Here is a 22,146-nt window from a genome sequence, read left to right on the forward strand (position 1 = left end):
CATTTCAACAAGAAAATCCGTTGTCTACATATTTACAAGGGTCAGGGTCCAAAGTTGAGTAGGAAGGGAACAATACATTAAAACTTCAGCTGAAGAAAAATTTTAACGTGTGTTCACGTGAACCGGCCAGCATTAAGCAGTTCTGCCAGAACACTTTTACCCGCGTGATGTACATGTTAACTCCTTGATGATGTGATGATAGAAAGACACATAAAACAGCTATTTTTCCTGGCAGAGAGCCCTCCTGTAAACCTGGAGATATTTAAATGACATATCTCAGCTGTGATCCTGGCTATATGTAAGGATTAAAAGAAGCCATTGAATTGCATAATAGATTTCTTCTGCATGCATTGCTCTTCCTGCCAGCTTCGGGCTTGAGAATTTTGCATCTGACCCATGCAATCCTGCCATGGAAAGAATTAAAATTTGGGGATGTAATAAAGTATAATAAAGCAGCGGAGCTTTGTCTTGTTAACTTGTACAAAGATGAAGGCCATTGTGAAAGGACAGAGACTCATTTGTCATGGTGAGAGAAATTAATCTTTGAAAACATTCATATATATTTTCCAAGATTTCTAAAGGAATGAGAAGTCAACCTTTTGAGTTTCCTTTATTCTTCTATTACAAGCTGCAAACTCTGTGAGGCAATATGCTTATACTGTAATTCTGCTCTTGAGTTCTCCATAAAATGTTGCCACTTCTTTCTCTTCTCCATATGCTTTCTCACCTAAAGTGTAACAGCTGACTGGTGTCTTGTTTATGTTTTACTTACTGCTGTTATTGATTCTTCCCCTTTAATGTTATTTGAAACAGGAGCCAGTGGAAACAAATGGGGCAGCTCAGAGCCTCCTTCCTTTGCATTCAGACTCTCCAGATTGGGAAGAACTGGCAAATAAATAAATGAATAGACTTGCTTTTAACCTGCCTATAAATACATGTTTATGTCTCTTGGTAATGGATGGCCTTTGTAAATAAGTAATCATTTAAATTTTAATCTGAGCATCAGAGATTTAGATATGGAATTGTTTAGGTTTTTCTCTGAAACTCTCTCCCTCTTTGATTTTCAAGATAAAGCAAATTAATTAATGTGCACTTTTCAGTTAAAGAAATGAATAAGACCCAGCTGTGTCTGTGAAATTATAAGTTATGATGCAACACTCAGGACTTATTAATGCTTTTTTTGGCATGAAGAAAAGAGACATAGGTTGCTAATATTAAATGGCATTCCAAAAAGCACAAGTTAGCAGTTTGTTTGCCAAATTAACTTTCAAAGACATCCAGGTTACGAAGTTTGACATTTCTACACGCAAATCTTTAATGATTGATGGGCTACTGTAAAACAGCTTTGTTCAAAAAAGATAATCTTTGGCAGGCTACTTCAAAGACCAGTACTCTGGGAAGTTGGAAAAGCTTCTTTATAAAGAAGCTAGAAATCCATTTTATATTAATTTCTCTGATAGATCAACATGTATTTGAAATAGCCTGAGAATTATGTGATATTTATTGTATTATGAGTTTTTTTTTTTTTTTTTTTGCCATATCAAGCAGTTCCACATGGAATTTTTATTTCTAAGATGTAAAAGAATTTTTCTACACATAAAGAGCATCTTTAAGAAAATACAGATGGGTAGACCAGTATATCTGGCATTTTATTTACTGTTGTTCCATGGCAAGGTAGTATGTGAGACTAAAACATATAGAAATATGATGTTTATAAATCAGCATTACTGGTTCAGGATGTAGTTTCAGATTTTCCTTGTGGGACACTTCACAGATTCTGAGAGTACTTACTTCCCTTAAAATATAGTTTGTTTTATTTTATGTATATCTAAGGTCATTATAGAATTAGGTAAATGAGGGATGAAAATCCCAGCTTAGGAGTTCATCAGATACTGGAAATGAGCAATGGGGTCAGTTGTGTGTGTCTGTTCCCTGGGAGTAGAGATGCCATACCTGGGAAATACTGTTATTTAGGTCAATATAACAGATACTCTAATTTTCTATAAAGAAAATGAACATCTTGATTACCATCAGCAATCTAATATTTTCAACATTGACAACTACAAGGTACTGAAAGATCCCAGGCTAGTCATACAAAACATGCTTGGGAGATGACAGTATTTATCTGTAAAGACCTGTTGAGAAAAAGAAAAGCATTTACCTTAAGAAAGAGAGAGGGGGGGGGGAGGGAGGGAGGGAGGAAGGAAGGAAGGAAGGAAGGAAGGAAGGAAGGAAGGAAGGAAGGAAGGAAGGAAGGAAGGAAAAAAGAGCTCCCCAGGTGTTTACACTTTTTTGGAATGTTTACACTTTTTGGAATGCCGTTTCCTAATCAAGCAATAACTGCCTATAGTGGCCTAAACATGGTCCAGTCAAGGGAACTGAGACTCTGTTTCCGGGATTTGGAAGAACCTTTGCAAAAGGACTCCAGTGCAGGGAGGAGGGTACAGTGGCTACAGGGTACAGATTCCTTGTGGAGAACAGTGGTCACAGTGACAAGGAGAACAGTGAATTCACAGTGGACAAGGTGTGAGGCAGAGGCCTTTTTGTCTTGAATTATCTTCAAGATCATTTCGTTTTATGGAATTGAATAAAACCGACTCTCAAGAGAAAAAAAAAAAATTCCCTTCTTTGCTCTTTGGCAGGGTGAAGTAGAGAAATAAAGTCTCCCCGCTGAACTACTATGAGGTCAGAAGCCTTGCTGCTATATTTCACACTGCTACACTTTGCTGGGGCTGGTTTCCCAGAAGATTCTGAGCCAATCAGTATTTCGCATGGCAACTGTAAGTATCACAAACTCGCTCACTTTACCCTTTGCAGATATTTTAGCCTGCATCAGCCTAACAAATTAATACATAAATAAATAATTGGGAAAGGAGGCTTAGTCATTTTAACCTGGATAGATGGCAAAGGTAGCTAATCCATGTCTAGTCAGATTGTTAGGATGAGTGTTACGACTCCATCAGATGTTGTGGGGACACATGCGAGCGTCCCTCAATCACCCTGCTGATGTCTCAGCTACTGCGTGGAGGCCAGCTATGTGGGAGAAGGTCACTATCATCTGAGTGTTGCTGTATTATGTGTTTTCATATGTAATACAGCAACACATGGGCATCATTACAAGATATGTAGAAAATGGTTGCACTAGTTTAGAGAAAAAATTAACTTTTTTTTAAACTTAGAAATTATATCATTGCTAGACTTGGGTCAAGAGATGGATAAAGAGTGATTTTTAATTTACAAAGGACCTCTTTTAATCACTTCTAGCTTTCTTTTGGTATCTGCTTCATTGCTCAGGGTAGATGCAGACATCATTAAAAATTCAGTTGTATCCTACCTGTGTGTTGGGTGGAACATCCAACTTACTACATTTCTTCCTATCCCCCCAAAGCTCAATATTTTAGCCCAATAAAGGTAAAAAAATATTTTCCCCAAGTACCTATTTTTCCAATAATTATCCCGAAATACTAAGCGAACTATACAAAGGAAGTTTAACATTAATATGGGATAATAATGAGATCTATGAATGCCTAGACTCAGCTGGACTTTCTGGGCAGAAAAGAGAGGTTATTCTACATGAAGATGAGATGGCAAGACTGACCCATAAAACAATTAGAGAACAAAAGGTCAAAGGGCATAATTAAGGACCAAATTGTGTACATCAATATCATCACTTCTGAAATGGCAGAGTCCCCCACACTTAAGGTACCAAATAAGCAGCCATTTATCATCATTTGAGATAAGTTATCTATCTTTGGCACTCTAGTATAGAAGGGATCCCTGCCCAAAAGGGGTGCTGAAAATCACATCTCATTGGTCACTGTAATCTGTGATAATAGAGACATGAATTATTTTAGCACTTACCTGATGAATGGGCAAATGAAATTTCAGAGTTGTAGAAGGAAAGGCACAAGACAAGTCTCATACCAAGCCTGCTTGTGGGTAAAATTCACGAAGTCTTTCTCATAACATACCAACTGCGAGAGATGTTCAGGTACTGCAGCGGTTTAAAGTGTGGGGTCTAAGCAGAAATCTGTAAATGATTTTTTAGTTACTATTCATACCCCCTACCCCTCTCTGGAATACACTGCCTTTTAAATGTGACTCATCTTTCTTTCCTCTTTTGGGAGAATTGCCAGTGCTCCATAGGTTTAAGGCAGAGAGATGTTGAGATGTAGGTATTTCAAAAGGTCAGATATTATTACAAATTGCCCACTCAGCAAAGAGAACTATAGGAAAGGAAAAATGTGCTCATTGACTCTCCAAGTCAGGGAAAATTCCAGATCACCCGACTGGCTACACTCAGTTTGACCCTATCCTGTCAAAGCCCACATTTCTGTGAGATTAGCCAATTGCTTAACTCCGGAGTGAACTTCCCACAGTTCCTAGAATGCCAACCAACCTAGCAGGGCTGCCTTCAATAGTAGATTATTCCAACTGGACGCCTGTGGAGACTGTATTTTTTCTTCTGGCTCCTGGACGAAGGCTCTTGCCTCCAGACCACATTGCCTTTGTGGTGATTGATGGGAAAGCTGCTTTGAAATAGTTTTGTCCCGAGACAAGATCTTTGGCAGCCTGCCCCCTCAGGCTTAGCACTCTACACAAGATGAAAAGAAAACTGGAAGAAAAGAGCACCTTCGTGCAAAGGGTTCACTAGCAAGTTTAACCCCCAGAAATTTCTGACACCCAGAAATATAAGTCCAGGCTTATTATCATGTGGAAATGAGGTGTAACTCGATCATCCTTAAAGAGCACTGTTCTGTCAGAGTAGTTCCTAGAATAGCAGACTTGTGTGGAGATGGAAAATGGCAGCATGTTCTGAATTAAGCATGGTTTTGTTTTGTGGCTCGCCCCTCCTCACCCTGCCCTGCTGATTCTTGGCTTGATCTGTTTTTTCCTCTCTTGCCCCATCTCCTCTTTTCTCAGATACAAAACAGTATCCGGTGTTTGTGGGCCACAAGCCAGGACGGAACACCACACAGAGGCACAGACTGGACATTCAGATGATTATGATCATGAACAGAACCCTCTACCTTGCTGCTAGGTAAGTGGTCTCTTCCTCACGTCTGCCTTCAGAGTATCCGGATGTTCAGAATGCTAAATTTACCAGCTATGGATCATGTTTAAGAACTTGAGTCTTCCTAACTGTGTTATTTAGTTTAAAGACTGCTTTAGTTTGTCAAACAATCACTCTTTCAAGATTTTCTGTGCCTGTTAAACTTTATGTGGATTTACAAAAAAATAATTGCCTATTTTGGAGCTTAGCCTCAAATAATCTAGTATGTGTCTTGAACATATATGCAAATATTTAACCAAGGACCCAGCAGTTCTCCTTGATACTTATTTGTTAAATTAAGTTGAATGTGTAAACATGTATTATACAGTGTGCATGTAGGTGTGTGTTATGAAACCTATTTGTATTTTTGCAGTAAATATTATACATCATTACTTTGAAAGAATGGCAATGGTACTCAAAGAAAGCATAATACTGTATATATTTTGAAGGGTTTCATGTAGTAAAAAATCAATACTCATCTGTGGGGAAATGGCATTTGGACAGACAGATGTCTTAAGGCTGAGTGCATGGCAGGGGTCATGTGGATTTGGATTTTTGTTCTAAATCTGTCCTTAATTCAGCTGGACCACAAGTTCTCTGGCTGTAAGTATTCTCTGCAGATGAGAGGTTAGGTTAGTTTAGCTTGATGAAGTATACCGGGATTCCAAAAATGTATGGTTCCCCATGTTTTGAATGTGTAACTCATTCAGAATAACTCCAAATGGACAGCACTATTCTATGGTATTCCTCGGTGGTCCTCCCTGGTTCTAGGCAAATGAGTCATTTCACATTGGAAAGAAGAGAGAGAGAGGTGTTTGTACCTGGCTACAAACACAAGTAAAGAACAGGTGGTGTATGCCTGTAATTCCAGAGACTCGGGAGGCTGAGGCAGGAGGATCTCAACTTCAAAACCAGCTTCAGCAACAACTAGGCACTAAGCGACTCAGTGAGACCCTGTCTAAATAAAATACAAAAAACAGCAGGGGATGTGGCTCAGTGGTTGAGTGCCCTTGAGCTCAATCCCTGGTAACAAGGACAACAACAACAACAACAACAAAAAGAATAGGTATATAATAGCAGTCCTTGATTTTTTTAAAGTACTTAGATGTATTGAGGTGACAAGCTTTGCATATTAAGTAAAAAGCCATTGTTGTGATTAAAACATCGTGAAAATAACCCACATTGGTCACAGGGAGCAAAGTTAAAATACTTTAAAAAAATGTTCACCTCACAAATACAGCACATATTATTATGTCCATTTAAGTTATAAATGTATGTTCTTTAGAAATGTCAATTTGTTCAATGCTGGAAACAACCTGATGAGAAGAAGCTACCATTTCTCCCATGTCCTAAAGGAGGTGAAATGACTGGGCCCAATGTTAGAGGCAGGATTTGAACCAGGGTGGCCTTGTTCTGGAGGCCACACTGCCACTCCCTGTCCTGTGCTGCCTGCCAAGGAACAGAGGTGAAATTACTTGTCCTGGTAATTACTTTCTAGTAGAGGTTGCCCAAGAGCCTGGTGGTTGTGGGTCTTAATATAAAGCATCCCAATGAGGTCTCAGCACCCACCTCTCAGGTAGCGTATTAGCTCCATCTAAATAACCATTTTTAGTTTCCTAAATGTAGCATGGCTAGATTATACTTGTATTCCAATTAGCCAAAGGCCAATCAAAGCAAATGATTAAACATTGGATCTGTGAGAAATAGGTAGACTCAAGATTTCCTGTGAGTTGCTCACTTTGCATGTGAGTCTCTGGGAACAAAAATGGTCTAACAGGTGGCCCTTGTACCCAGTGATTTAGCATAAGTGTGGGCTGCAGGCCAGGGCAATGCAAGCTCTAGGAGCCAGGTGCTAAGTAGACTTGAAAGTGCCTATTATTCCAACTCATTAAAACCAAGACAGTTTCACCTGAACTCCCCACCCCAAGGAAAAGTAAAGGGAGAAAGAAAAACATAAGTTTTTTTTTTTTTTTTTTAACTATGCAACAGACTCATCTTTCATTGAAGGTCAAGTTTTGATGTGTTGGTTTTCACTTCATGGCCAGCAACTTCCCTTCAATACACACTCCTAGAAAAATTCCTAAAGGCGTTCCATGGCTTCCATAATTAGGGTCTCTCTTTTTCACATTTCCCAACATTGCTCTGAGAGATCCAGGTTCCTAGGCAGCAAATGACCCAATTTAAAGTTAAATCCTTCCTAGGTTCAAGCCATGGCAACACAACCCAGTGGTGCTTGATGGAAAGGGGAAGAAGTCCTAGGACAAGATAGTTTATGTTCACATAACTGAATTTAGGAAGAGCAGCATATGAATTGTGAAACACACATATGGGAAGTTGGGAATGATCCCCAACCTTGGACTATGGTTGACCATAAAGTGCTATTTCTTTTTGCTGGGGCCATATAATCTTTTAGATATTGAAAAATATTGCATTGTCACAAAGGGGGATTTCATTCACAGAATTCTATTTTGAAAGGTTTTTCCAGTTCTTCCAGACAATTGGTATCAGCAGTTGAAAGTTAAGTCCCATCCAGAACCCTGGGGACCAAGTGAGGCTTGGTGGCAAGAACTCCTTTTCAGTTCTTTTTTATTATTACCCACTTTGTAAATTCTTCTTCTTTTTAATCTCTAAACTACTAATTAACATAAACAGGCCATGCCAAAAGGGGGCAATCTGAGAGCTTTCTGAGGAGTTGCCAATGCATATTAATCAGTTGTTAATTTACAATTCATATATTCAGTTTGGAGGGGATGCTGGGCAAGCAGAGGCTTAGAGCCATCTCAGACCTGATACCAAGTCACAGGCACATTCCAATCATGTGCGTGGTCACAGCACCCACCATCGAGTGAAACAAGTAATAAACCAGTGCAGTAAACTGCCTTGAAATTAAAGGGCAGGGTGATTCTGGCACCCTACTAAAGTTTGAAGAAGCTTCCCAGTTCAGCAGTTTACAAAACAGGCACCTCATTCTCCCCTTCACCGCCCTGACACACACATACATACAGTACATACAGTACATGCATACATACATACAGTGTATACATACATACATACATACAGTACATACATACAGTGCATACACACATACATACAGTGCAAGTGCAGGCAGGAAGTTGTAAGACAACAGCCCTGCCCCCTCCTTTTATTTTCAAATGAGAAGCCTGATTTTATTTTTATTTTTCTCCATTGTGCCTTTCCTAGAAGCAAAAGCAAACAGATTTCCCAGGAATGGAATACATATCTGTGTGTGTGTGTGTGTGTGTGTGTGTGTGTGTGTGTGTGTGTGAATCCTGCAAATAATTCCTTTCTTTTCTTCTTCTCCCCTTGCCTCCTTTTCCTTGAAGCAAGGAGGGGACTTTAAAGTCTGCACGGGAGCCTTGTGGTCCTGGTTTAAAGCTGTGGATAATTTTCCAGCCCCAGGACTTCCTGCATTTAAAAAAAGTCAATGTTATTTCAAGGGAAAATGAGCTGTTTGGCTTTTCCTGAGTAGCCCCCCATCTCCTCTGTTGAGTGTAGTTCTTTTTCTTCTCTTTCTTCTAAATTCCAGACAAAAACGCCCTTGTACTCTGCTCACACAGAAGGGGAGGTTTAAATATAGCCCCACACCTGAGCTGCTGATTTTGTTTCTCCCCTTCCAAGGGAAGATTGGCAGCAAACCATAAAGACAACCAAATTCTCAGCAAAACAGGAAGGTGAGCAGAAGCAAGAAGTATAAACTTTAACTCAAGTACATTTCAGACTTTAATTGACCATCATTCTGTAAAGAAAAGAGAGTGGCTTCTGGAAAGAATTTACCTTTATCATCTTCCATCTTGTCAATCAAATCATCAAAGCTAAGACTGAAAATATATTTCCTAAAGAAAGATGGAGATGAAGATTAGCTTTATTAGACCCTTTGATGAACAGGTGTGGCATGCTGAATACCAAGCATTTGGTACATGGGTTTGCAGATATGGAAAGGACACCGGAATCCATCCGGAACCTTTGGACCAGCTTAATTTCCAGATTCTTCCCACCTGAGCTGAAGCTATGCCAATGCTCTAGTTCTGGTGTTATAGAAAATGGTGACTATGGAAATTGTTCATTAATAATTTCCCAGGGAGCCAGATGCCATGATAAGTCATGAAGTGTTATCCAGGAGTAGTTCTGCTATGCTAAGTTCTTTCCTTTTTCTAGCGTGTGAATGTCATGTTGTTAAAAAACATGGGTATGGGCTTCTCTGTCCTCAATGAGATATAATTCATTCAGTAGAAAATTACCTGTCCTGACTCTTGTTTGACCTTGTATTAATTTTGCTTTGTTTGTAGGGACCATATTTATACTGTTGATATTGATACATCCCATACAGAAGAAATTTACTGTAGCAAAGTAAGTTGTTCTAAAACCATCTTCTAAAATGGAGGAACTTAACATAATTTTGAAGAGAATATGTATTTTAAATGGATTGATGGAGATGATGTGGCTAAATTTGAAAGTATTAAAGTACCTTTCGCAAGATCCTAATTTGGGGACCAGTTAGGATTTAACATGCATTCAGAAACAGATACTGCATACTATACTCATCATATGTGTGCATATATGTTTTGGAGTTTTACTAATTTTCTAAAATCCTTTAATAAAATAACACCTGATTATCCAGGCAAATATCAGTTCTTATAAGTAAGATTTTGTCCTATGAATACTTTCCACAAATGTTTCAATGTTAATGTTTCTACATCTTGAAATGCTAAGTTTGATTTGACTATTGTGATTTAAGAATCTGATCATTATCCATTTCAGACAGACATAAAGTTCAACCTAAACTTTCCTTACAGCTTCACATGGGGATATTTTAGTTCATAAAGTGTGTGCCGTTGAAGTAGGTGATTGGCCCATTAATTCATGTGAAGGAACATAACCTGAATTAAGTCTTTGTCCACCTAGAGTGAATGTACCCTTTATGTTTAAGAAAATGACTTCCATATTTTAAGGAAAAAGCCTTCTTTACAAAAATTGATTTATCAGCAGAAAAGACAAGGACGTGTATTTTATCAAAATGAGCATAATTTAACAAGTTAATTTGGATAGTTTATATGAAATTTCCGTGTTGTTGCTTCTTCTTCTTTCTCTGTTATCTGTAAGCTCCAAGAGAAGACCATTTTGTAGTTTAATGAATAGATAGGAGTTCAAAATTAAATGTACGTTCCCATCTCTAATCTTTTGTTGTTATGGTGAATTAATCATGGAGAAAGGGTGTGGAAAGCTTTCAATAAATATATGTTCAGCCTCTAGTCTCCCCAAGGGAACTCTTACTTCTAAAATCAAATGCAACAACCTCTGGGCTCTAATTGATTTCTTTCTTGATCCCTGCAGAAACTGACATGGAAATCTAGACAGGCTGATGTAGACACATGCAGAATGAAGGGAAAACATAAGGTAGGCAATTTTCATTTCTCTTGCAGCTGCCACTTTGGGTTAAGTTTTTGACGGTTATCTCCACCATGGACTGTGATGTAGGATGCATCATGTGATTCCCTTTTCCCCGGTAATTGCTTTTTCCATCAACTTATTGAAGGCTTTAATTTGCAAAAATAGTTTGCTTTTAATGTGATGAAACATTACGACAGCTGCTAGGACAGCATCGTGAACTCCTTAGGCACTCTCAGGATTATGGACACAAAGCTGGCTGCCCAGGTCTTCTGAGTGCTCTCTGTGATAGCCCACCTCGAAGGCCAGAGCCCTCTGGGAATCTGGAGAAGTGCTCATAAAAGGCTGCCTCAGACATGCAGGCTTTTTTTTTTTTTTGCCTTTGGTCATATAACAACATAAAAACACACTTCAGCCAGAAGGCTTGTACATCAAGGGACCCCGGAGCATCTGGCATTAAAATTAATATGATGGGAGATTGGCACTTCCAGCTGGCCTTCCTTTTGTGGCATAAAGTAAACACACATCCTTCCATTTGCCATCTTTTTATTTACTGCTGAAACAATGGTTATTGACATCATCTTTTGGTTAACATCAGGAGTAACTCGAACATTTAACAGGGCAACTCCTCTGCCATTTTCACTTTAAGTTAGTGTGGGCAGATGGTGAGACTCAGTGATGAATGGATTTCTGCGTTGAATGGACTGGGTGCAAAGCAGTTTAAATTATTTTGCAGGATGAGTGTCACAATTTTATTAAAGTTCTTCTAAAGAAAAACGAAGATACGTTGTTTGTCTGTGGAACCAACGCCTTCAACCCTTCCTGCAGGAACTATAAGGTAAATGCTGTTTGTCTGTTGGAACCACACAGCCAGGAGGTATTTCATAATTTACTGTGATTGTACCCACAGAAATCTAAGAGGGGTAATTCAATACCACCTGGGTTCCTCTCACTTGTTCAACTTAATGTATTGCTCCACATGAGTGATCCTGAGCAGGCTTCTAAGCTTCCTGTTTGTTCAGGATTGATTGACACATCTTTAAAGAGCATACCCTGCAAAGGTAGTTTCTCTAAGACCCTATTCTTTATTGTTTCAGAAATCCGACATACTGACCACGTGGAAATACCATGTGGATTTCCTCTCTGTCTCTCTCTCCCTTTCTCCTTCTCCCTTCAACCTCACAATCTCCCCTCTGAGCACAAAAACACATTTAATCAGCGAGGGATTCCTATTCTAAAAGGTATCTCAAAAGCATGCCATTTAAAACTGTAGACTTTTGGGAAGATTTTTCAAGAGTACAGAAATTTAATTGCATTTAACACTCATCTTACTTGACTGTGACCTTACTTGCATTGGCTTTTATGAAAAGGGGGGGGAAAAAAAAAGAAACTCTCAAAGAGTTTGTAAATCTAGTTAATGCAAATGCAGTTGATAGAGGGGCTGCCGAGGAAGCCAGGCGCTCACCAGCTGTGGAAGCAGACGTAGCAATGGTCTAAGGTTGTGGCTCCACATCTGTTCATTTTCCTTGTCCCTTCTGTTTGCTGAAGTTTTTACTCAACAAGCATTTAGTTTTTACTGTGGCCAGGCACTGACAGGTAGGAGGCCTTCACTCTTAGGAAGCCAAACAGGGAGAAGAAAATTGCAATTCCATGGGCTTGCTGCCATGGGATGTAATGCAGAGAACTGCTGAAGCACAATTACTCTATCCTGAGATGAGGACTTGAGCAAGCCTCAGGAAGAAGATAGGATGCCTCCCTCTCTTCAGAGTTCCTGGCTGCTGTTCTCACACCTGGAACACAAATACTCTCCACCCATAAGAAACCCAGAGGCTTTACAAGGGACCACATCTGGGGTTGTACAGAACTTAATGTAGTACCTGCCCATCAGGTGCTTATTAGTTTTTATGGAATAAACATGAAGGAGGTAATGCCTAAGCTTTACTCAGAAGATAAGGAGAAGTTAGCCAAATAAAGGAAGAGACCAGTCCAGGTAGGTGAGCAGCGTGAACAAAAGCATGACATGAGAAATGGTCATTGAGCTGGAGAAGCTTCATTTGGTTCTGAGTTGCTGGACTTTGAAGTGACAAGTGATAACAGAAAGAGGCTGAAGAGGTAGGTGGCCCAAAGGATGAAGGCCAGAGAGTAGATTCAGGATACACTATGTGACAAAAATCAGGAGGATTTTAATATTTGATAAGGAGCACAGGACAAGGAGTCAAGGATAACTGCTAGGGTTCCCTTTGATGAGTGCTTGGATGGGGCTGTCACCAGTTCAGACAGAGAATAAAGGAGACGCAGTGAGGTCGGGGTGGGGGTAGTGAGAATATGGGGGTTCTGTTTTGCATGCTCTGAGGAAGGCTAAAACTGGGTGTAGGGAAGGGCAATGCGTATGGGGAATGAACAGAGATATCCAGCATGGAAAGAAGCATTGATTTTGGTAGAGACACAGGGAGAAATATAGATTTGGGTCTCATGATCATAACATGCAACCCTAGGGGTGTAAAGAATGAGAAAAACAATGATAGGCCGGGATCAGAACCACTGGGCTCACTACAAAGATGCTCCTGCCTTTTCTTAACAGAGAAATGAAGGGAGGCTCTGGCTTATCCTCATGCTTATCTTCCCTCTTATGCTTAGAAATGGACACTTGCAGAGCCAGGGTTGGCGGGGGGCAGGTGAAGCCCTCAGCTCGGACACAAAGTATATAGAGGGACCCCAAAAATGCAATAATTAAGATAAATTTGATTTTTCATGTCATAGTACTAAAAATCAAATTTAGTATCAAAATGTCTTCATGAACAAAAGATCAAATTTTAAATTAGAGGCTGGATCTATTAGTTCATAAGCAAGGCAGCCCAGCCAGCCCAACATGTATTCTAGCCAGTGACAGCAAGCTCAGGTTTCAATTCTACCACTTAATATTCCATCCCTGTTTGTCATTGTTTGGGACTCATTTAGATTAATGCTCCTAACACATCCCAAGGAATTCCCTAGCTGAAAAGCTATCTTTTATGACAAATTATAGGTTTCTTGGCACTATAATACACTGGCCACAAGTGGTCTAGCTCATTCTTTCCAGACATGCTCCATTTCCCAAGCTGCCTCACCTATGGTGAGTGCCGTCACCTCTGCTTGTTCTAGCTGCACCTGCAGAAACATGTTGCAGGAGTCTGGACCGCTCAGAGCTCACACATGGGATGCTGCTCACGCTCAGCCCTTGCTATATTCCTACCACTGTAATTACCCCTGGCATTGCTCAGAAAGATGTCCTCTTGGACTCAGGGCACAGCGGACTTTGCTAATGACATGGGACACAATGTATGTGGCTGCAGGGAGAATGACAGCCTATCTCTGAAGTGCTTTTTATCAACAGATCGGGACCAGTTAACTGGTCTTCCACTGAAAACCTTAAGTTTCATCACAGCAGAGAAGCATCCTTTTGATGAAAGTGACAAATATTCAGTCTCTGTCTCTGTACCATGCCCTGATTTATACAATTTTTATATTTAAGGGAGAAAAGAAAGTATGCTGAATGTATTAGAAAGATTAGAGCCCCAAACAAGATTACCTGGGGGAGAATTTTAAAGGTACCCACTATGAACCTGAAGGTACAACTTCACTCTCTATCCCTTTTTCCTCCAGGGCCGTAAACCTCTTGAACTTTCTACAAAAGTCAGGCTGGTCTTCATATCATTATCTGTACCCTATGGTGATTTAATTTCCCAGGGGCTGCTGTTAAGTCTGAGATTTGATGACTACTACAAGGATTATTTCTTACTTCATGGAAAGAGGATTTCATCCTGGCATTGTTTTGTATCTGGACCTTTCCAGAGTTACAAACCAATACATTAATTCTTCACAGCTTCCTGCCTTTGACTAGCTATAACTCTAACAACTTTTTAAGGAAAAGTTACTTTAAAAAAAAACAACAACAACACTATTCCCCTTGTGTACAGTTTCCCCATTACTAGGATCTCAGAATGAGCACTGCTTGGGGTGAGGGCATTTCCGTTGCCTCATTGTGTGCTGAGCATCATTTCTGAAGACATGCCAGACCCACAGACCGCAAACTCTGTCACAGTTCAACAGAAAGCTCTTGTTGGGATAAAATATCTGGGAAAGACTTTCATAAAGAGTGTGCTGGAGGAAACGTATATTGCTCTGAAGGATGTCTGATTTGACTGTCTTTCCCCTAAAAATGTATATTTTAAACTCACCTCAGCTACAGTTTAAAAACTGATGACTTCAACGGGGGCTATCCTCAAGTGACTACTGATAGGAAAGGCCTTCATCAGCCCTGACACGGGCTTCAAGGCAGAAGCACAGATGATTGGACAGCGCTGAGGGCTGCTCATGAGGTCCTCCTGCTTTCCTCCTGGGAAAGACCCCAAGCTCCTTGATTTGGGGCAGCTGGATGTAGTGCCAGTGGCCTTTCCGTGGATCTGTCCTCAGCACTAGTTTACATCTTTTAGTTTTCAAATGTGTGGTCAAACCCTGCAATTCCCAGATGATAAACAAAATGTCCTTAAACTGTAAAGAAGATTGAACCACAAATGGGTATAAAAACATTAGCAATGTGAAGATCGTTTTCTAGGCTCGATGTTGCTGAGATTTTATATGCTAGGAAGATCCCACAGAGTATGGAAAGAGACAGCATGTCATAAAGTAGGAGCCACTGTGTCCCTGGTCAGGGTAGGCCAACCTTTGACCAGCACAAGAGGATTAGTTCTTATTCACAGCACAGTCAGGCGTGGGTCAGAGAAAGGGGGTTTTCCTCAAGGCTGTGCAGAAGGTCAGGCTCCATCCTGCTCAGACCTCTTGCCATCTCCCGAGGTCCTGGAAACCTTAATATCTGGAGTAGAGAAGGAAATAACAAGATGGAGGGCACTGGAAGGTTTTCAGGGTCAAGGCCAAGAGGCTATTTGCAGCCTCACATTCATATTCTGTTGACCATAGTGTGGTCACATGACCATGTAGGACTGTCAGAGACAATGGGAAAGGTACTTAGTGTGATGGGGAGAAAAGGGAAATTGGAGTTTGGTGAACAGTCATGGAGGCTTTGCCACATCCACAAATTCCTATGGAGTTCTGTGTTACCTTTGGATTAATAAAGGTGAATAATAGCTATGTGGGTAAGAAGCTCTGAATTGACATTTCAAAATAAATAAGAAATGCAGGCTTTTTCTGAAATTTTAAAATTGGGGCTTATCCCTACCACCTACCCCTCCCCCCGCCATATTACTGTAACCAAACAAAGTATATAGACCAGCTATAACCTCTAACCTCAAGGAGTAGTGTCTGATTGGGGCAGTGGGAAATGGAAGTCAAATAGGAGCTCAGTCTCTCACTGCTTCTGACCTGTGTGAGCCCCTCAACCTTTGTACCTCTGTTTTCCAACTACATGATCTGAACCTGGGCCATTTGTAAAATCACTTTCAAAGCTGCCATCCTATGATGCTGAAGCACGTGCAAAGGCCACCTGTGTTCTGCTCACATTCATGTTTTTGCACCTTTCTAATGCCTTTATTATTCTGCCAAATAATCCAAGAAAAAATTCCAGTGTCTTCTACTGGGATTTAATCCACCAAGGTAGAACTCATCATGCAAAACAAAACCAGAAACTAAGGTCATTCTCTATAGAGTTCATCACTCAACAGATAATTGGGGCAGGTACCTTTTCCCAGGGATTGCCTTAAAAATTCCTTGGTTTAGAATGTTTATTTCTAGACCATTTCCTTAGGATATGGAGATATATTTATTGTAATAGTTAAGGGTCAAGCAGACATGACCAAATTTCAGACTTTCATAGTTATAGAACCATTGTCAAGTGACTTAATCTCTCTTAACCTGTTTCTTCATCTGAAACCAGTAGATTTACCTTGGAGGGAATTTCTAAGGACTATTTGCAAATATGCATATGAAGTACGGCATACATTAAGTGCTTTATAATATCAGTTCTGTAACTACTGGTGGTTCTTGTTGTTTATAATCAAGTCCTCCTATTATTTCATTTAGATTGATACTTTGGAACCTTTTGGGGATGAATTTAGTGGAATGGCCAGATGCCCTTATGATGCCAAACACGCCAACGTTGCACTGTTTGCAGGTAAACGACCTGATTTCTTCTTATTGCATTTGCTTTTGCGTGTTTCAGCCTGTCGCTGAGAATCTGCTCTGGAGGATTCATGGAGTCACAGTTGTACTCTGATTCTCTGGTGAATACTGTAATTAAGAGCGCCTTTTCCATTTGAAATCAGTATGGAAATTGTACTTTTGCTTCTCAAAAGAAATCTTTGCTGTACTTACTCATGCTTTTGTGTCTATAGAAAAGGATAACAACCCAACACTGAATATGCAATGGCATGTTTGGACTCAAATAATAGAAAATCGAACCTCAAACCATAGGTGTGGTTTAATGTTTGAGGTAGGGTAGACTTTGGGATTGGTCTGATCAACAACAGTATTATCCAGGATGTAGCTCCTTATCATTTCCCTCCTCTAATCAACTCCGTTATGAGACTGGCTGCCAACCCCGATTAAATCTATATGTCTTCTTATCTACATAGAGATGAGAAAGGAAAAGAAACAAAAGGAAATTCCTGGAATCTCACTTAGAGCAGTGAGGTCACATACCCACAAACTTCCAGCAAATATCTCACATATCATGGACCTGATTAAGCTACATGCTTATCTCTGATCCAAAAGGTCCTGGTGACTGAAGAGGTGGTGCTGATGGCTAAGGTGGACCTGTACTTCCCCATCCGACACCTTCCTTCTGCTGCAAAATATATAAAGAAGCAGCTAATAAGCCATCCTTTTATAGGATTTTTGTATATGAGTGTGTCTTAATTAGGAATTTATTTAGGAATTCATTGCCAGCTGTGTGTGTGGAGGTGGGTGTTGAGAAAAGTGTTGGTATAATAGTGATTGTTATAGCATGCAATAAAGCAGTTAGCTGTAATTTCCATCACAACAGCTAAAAACTGGCACATCCTAGCTGAATAAGGGACTTCAGGACTTTGATTATGAAACAAGATTATTTCCCAGCTCCTTGAACTTCAGAGTTACCCATTTGTGGACCTGAATCTTCAGTCATAGATTCAGAAAGGTCCCCAGGGTTTTCCTCCTAAGTGAGAGCCCAGTTTTTGCTGGGAAGCAGCCCTGCACTGCCACAAAGTCTCATAGACTACTTTGCAAGCATGAGCAGGAGCAGAGCCAGGGGCAAGAGGGCTTGAACGTATTCCCAAGTGCATGACTACCCTGGAACACCTCTCTGACACTTGGAACCTGCATTAGTTGAGACCTTGGAGGATGTGGGCTGCAGGAGAGAATTTTAGTTTAACTGTAAACTAAAAAAAGAACCCGTAGAGCCTGAGGCAGAAATAGGAGACTGTGCTGAGTATTTACTAAGACCAGTATGTTTCCAAGGGCTATTGAGAACAAGTACACAAGATAAAACTATGATTTTCCCACTCCAAGATGTACATCCGAAAAGTTTCCCAGTGGAATGTTTGAAATCTCATGAAAGCTCAGCCCTGTTTGACTCAAGATCTGCACTGTGAGTAGATGTTGACATAGCACCGACAGTGGCAGAATAGTGTTCGGTTTTACAAGGAAAGTTCTGGTGAGGTACCAGTGTCGAGTGTAAAACAGAGTCCTGGAGTGTTATTAGAAGCAATAGCCATTCCCACAGCCCACGGTCCTCCCCATGCTCCACTGCCCCTAAAACCCATGCATATCTGCATGATGTCTGGCAGAAGAATATAGAATATATATTCCATGAGAAAGATTTGTAGATAGGTACTTGTCAATGGAAAGGTTTGTGGTCTGCAGTTCAAATCTACCAAAAAATACAGTTGGCATTCCTTAATGTAGAACTGCTAACGATACAGATATCAAGATAGTTCTTAGTTAAATCTGAGCAAATTTTAGTTATTTTAAGACAAAAGGTAAAAATCAAGATCTTTGTTTAGGTCTTGATAATCTTATTTTTAAATATGGTAGAACTTAAAGAGTTGTTGAAGTTGTTGTATGTAAGTCACTTTGGTGTATAATTAATGGAAATATGTAATCCATTAAAAATGAATCCAAGAAGTAATTATTTTCATTTTTGGATATAACTTTTATTTCCACTTAATCTACATAGATTTTACTATTCTAGAACATCTCAACTAGTTATTTGTTTGCAGAGTGTTTCCTAATCCAGGAAAGAACCAAAAGTTTTAGGGATCACTTTCAGGTCTCTTTATTCTCTTTTGCTTTGGATATATATCCTTAAGCATCCCCCCCACCAAAAAAAAAAGAATTCTTAAAGAAAGGCCAGTTTGAACTCAGCTGCACCCCTCCCCTTTCTTCTTTGTTTTGGAATTTTGTAATACATAATGTTTTCAGTTTGTGATTTGGGAAATTCTAAAGCAAATATCTGTTGTTTAAGCTAGATTGGCAGGGCTTAATGAAGTCTTTCGACCAAATAAAGAGGAGCATTGACCCTCAGGATAGAAGCAGGAATTTGGTCAGCTCTTTTGTGCTTATGAGCCTCCTCTGTTCAACTCTGCACACCTGCTCAGGCTGAAGACTCCCTTACCTCTGCATGGACTTAAATTTTCCAGTGATAACATCAGCTCTGTCTTTCCCTGGGCTCCTATCTAATCCAGTTTACCATGGTGTGGTGGCAATAGCAGCATCCAAGGGTCCTTGGCCTTGAGATTTCAGTCAAGGTCCATCTAATCAAGTGCAGCAAACAACATTTTTCATTTACTCTGTTCCCTGAGCTGCTGCTGCTTAGAAAAATTGCCATGCAATTTAAAAAATGAAAAATGTTTCATCTCTCATGATCCCAATTTAAAATGGTTAGGAATGTGGGCCAAGTATTTTCCTAGCGGCTCTTGGATTTTTCCCAGTTGTCCTATCTCATTTGCCTGATGTAGGAAAGCAATCTGGGGGATGTCTTCATTATTCCCCACCCCCACTGTCTTCCTTGTACCCTGTTCACCTCTTTTCTTTTTCTGCTAAGATGGAAAACTATACTCAGCCACAGTGACTGACTTCCTGGCCATCGATGCGGTCATTTACCGGAGTCTCGGAGACAGCCCTACCCTGAGGACCGTCAAGCATGATTCAAAATGGTTGAAAGGTGAACAATTAAAAGAAGAAAGGTGTGGGGGCAGCACATATCTTGTGGGAGATTTAGAGTCTGGATGGACCAGACTGTAAATTTATTTTAGTAATGGTTTCTGACAGACAAAACCATGTAAATTGCATCTTTCATGTCCACTGATTTATTTACCTCCCTTTTTCCCTTCCCATGAGTTTCTGGAGTATTAACAAAACTACCAGTGCCACAACAATAGAATATGTTACATTCATCTTTCTCTGCCTGAAACTTTCATTTTGGAGTCCCACATGAAAAGAACTGAACAGTTCATTCATGAAAGGGAACAGGGGATTGGAGGTAGTGGGGTACAGGAAAGAGGCCATTCACAGCCCTGTGAGTCAGGGTGACCAGGCAATGTGTACAAAATTCTCTCTGTAATACAAGCATTCCATTGTAGAAAACAAAATTACAGAGATTTGCAAAACCCATTTATTCTTGATTGTTGATTGCAAAGCTTCTGAAAGATATAATTTGGAGGCTTGAATGCCTTCTGAAATCACTAGCACTTGTAAGTGTGAAATCATTAGAAATGATTAGTGTTCTAATGTCTAATAGCCCTAGACTTTTAATTAATAACATGTCTTGATAACATATACTTGGTTAAAATTCTCTTAACACTGTGTGACTTGTCCCCAATTATTTGTCTACAGAACCATACTTTGTCCAAGCAGTGGACTATGGAGACTACATCTACTTTTTCTTCAGGGAAATTGCGGTGGAGTACAACACCATGGGAAAGGTAAGTAGGGTGGCTGCCCCTGGGGTCCCTGTGACATTTTCAGAAACCTGCTTTTGAACCAATGTTGTTATGAATGACCTTGAATGAAAACCACAAACCTAACAACAAGATCATCATTTTGAGAAAATGGAGCCAAGAATTGGTGGAAATAAAATATCAGGCTATCTGGAAGCCCTGCAGCCTTTTTAGAGCAGTAACAAATTACAGGGAACCTCTTAAATATTTCTATTAAAGATCCAACTAACAGATGTTTGGTTAATTTCATACCGAATTCCAAGTATGTTGACATGTGGTTTCCAGGTACAGTTTTCTTTTTTAATCAAGTTGCTCCTTAGAGAGAATAAATATCCAGTATCTTTAAAAAAAAAATCAAGTCTTAATTTTTTTTTGTTGTTGTTGTTCTTCTTCTTCTTGCAAAAAGTAATAGACCAGTGAGGGAATGTCTATTTTATTAGTTATTTTTACCAAAGAGTAGATCAAGGTCACTAAGTTGGAGGACACAAATAAAATGCCAGGGTGGCTTGCACAATTAGAGGAACTCACACTCAAAGTATGAGATTCAGGCCCCAGAGGCAGGCAGTGAGGATGGCAGAGATGGTGCATACAAAGTGTGCTTTTGTTTGAGGAAATAAAAAGCTAAGCAGTCTGTATGGAAATGAGTTTATGTGGCTGGGAGCTGATCCCCTGAAGGATTTATGGCTCGTATTAAATGCCACAGCCTTATCTTTTAAAACATGCTGTTTCAGTGGTGAGTTTTCCTCTTTTTTTTTTTTTTTTTTTTTTTTTTTGCTACTGATTTTAGAAACACAATATTAAATTAAGCACCTTGTTGTTCTGTTTCTGTTGTCAAGAAAAGGCAAATTCTAGTAAGATCTTCTCACTCAGTGCCTGCATGTCATTTTCCCTATGTGTTTTTCCTCTGCAGGTCGTTTTCCCCAGAGTGGCTCAGGTTTGTAAGAATGACATGGGAGGGTCTCAGAGAGTCCTGGAGAAACAGTGGACATCTTTCCTGAAGGCTCGCCTGAACTGCTCAGTCCCTGGAGATTCTCATTTTTATTTCAACATACTCCAGGCGGTTACAGACGTGATTCGTATTAATGGCCGTGATGTTGTCCTGGCAACCTTTTCCACACCTTATAACAGGTAACCATGCCCTGGCTGTGTTGACCTAAATCGTTTCTTTCTGGCTCCCTTTTCCCATGGGGCTTCTCTTCTAATACATAGTATTCACAACTGATGGAAAATTTCCATTCGCTCTTTGTAGCTTAGAAGCACTTAACACTTCATTTTCATCAATGAATTAATTGGAATTTATAAGCATTATTCAATTAGGATTTTAGGGGAAATAAATTATAACAATATCTTCCATTTATATGACTGGCATGTAAATAATTTTCAAGAGTTATTCCTAAATCCCTCCTCTAATCTTGGAAACTCAATTCTATTGTTCTCTCTTTACACTCAAGGAAACTAAGCCTGAAATATTACATTACCTGGTCCAGGTAGTCAACAATGGAAGAAGCAGGTTGGAACTCAAGGAATGTTTCTCCTAACTTAGCATATATAGCATTCCCATGGACTCGTAATATTTCCATAACTAGCTAGGTACCTTTTGAAGTAAAAACACTGGAAATTTATTAAAATTTAAGATTGACACGAGTCTATCAAGCATCCCACCCAGGGATCTGGTGATCACCCTATTTGAGGAAGTCACCTTTGGGTGACCTCACTCAACAAGGTCATGGCCAAAATGCCAAACATAGCTCTAGTAAGGATTTATAAGTCATCAAAAAC

The 22,146-nt window shown here is 39.8% G+C and overlaps 1 protein-coding gene across 1 annotated transcript in view; it reads left to right on the forward strand.

Moving 5' to 3' along the window:
- Sema6a (semaphorin 6A) overlaps positions 1-22,146 on the forward strand; it is a 123,664-nt gene that overhangs the window by 61,523 nt on the left and 39,995 nt on the right. The window contains 9 exon segments of the mRNA XM_047556270.1: positions 2,643-2,780; positions 4,924-5,041; positions 9,361-9,421; positions 10,406-10,468; positions 11,196-11,297; positions 16,475-16,565; positions 19,473-19,592; positions 20,264-20,352; positions 21,278-21,495. Coding sequence (XP_047412226.1) covers positions 2,681-2,780; positions 4,924-5,041; positions 9,361-9,421; positions 10,406-10,468; positions 11,196-11,297; positions 16,475-16,565; positions 19,473-19,592; positions 20,264-20,352; positions 21,278-21,495 — 962 coding nt within the window. The 5' untranslated portion in view covers positions 2,643-2,680.

Source organism: Sciurus carolinensis, chromosome 6 (genome assembly GCF_902686445.1).
Source record: "Sciurus carolinensis chromosome 6, mSciCar1.2, whole genome shotgun sequence".
Classification (NCBI taxonomy): domain Eukaryota; kingdom Metazoa; phylum Chordata; class Mammalia; order Rodentia; family Sciuridae; genus Sciurus; species Sciurus carolinensis.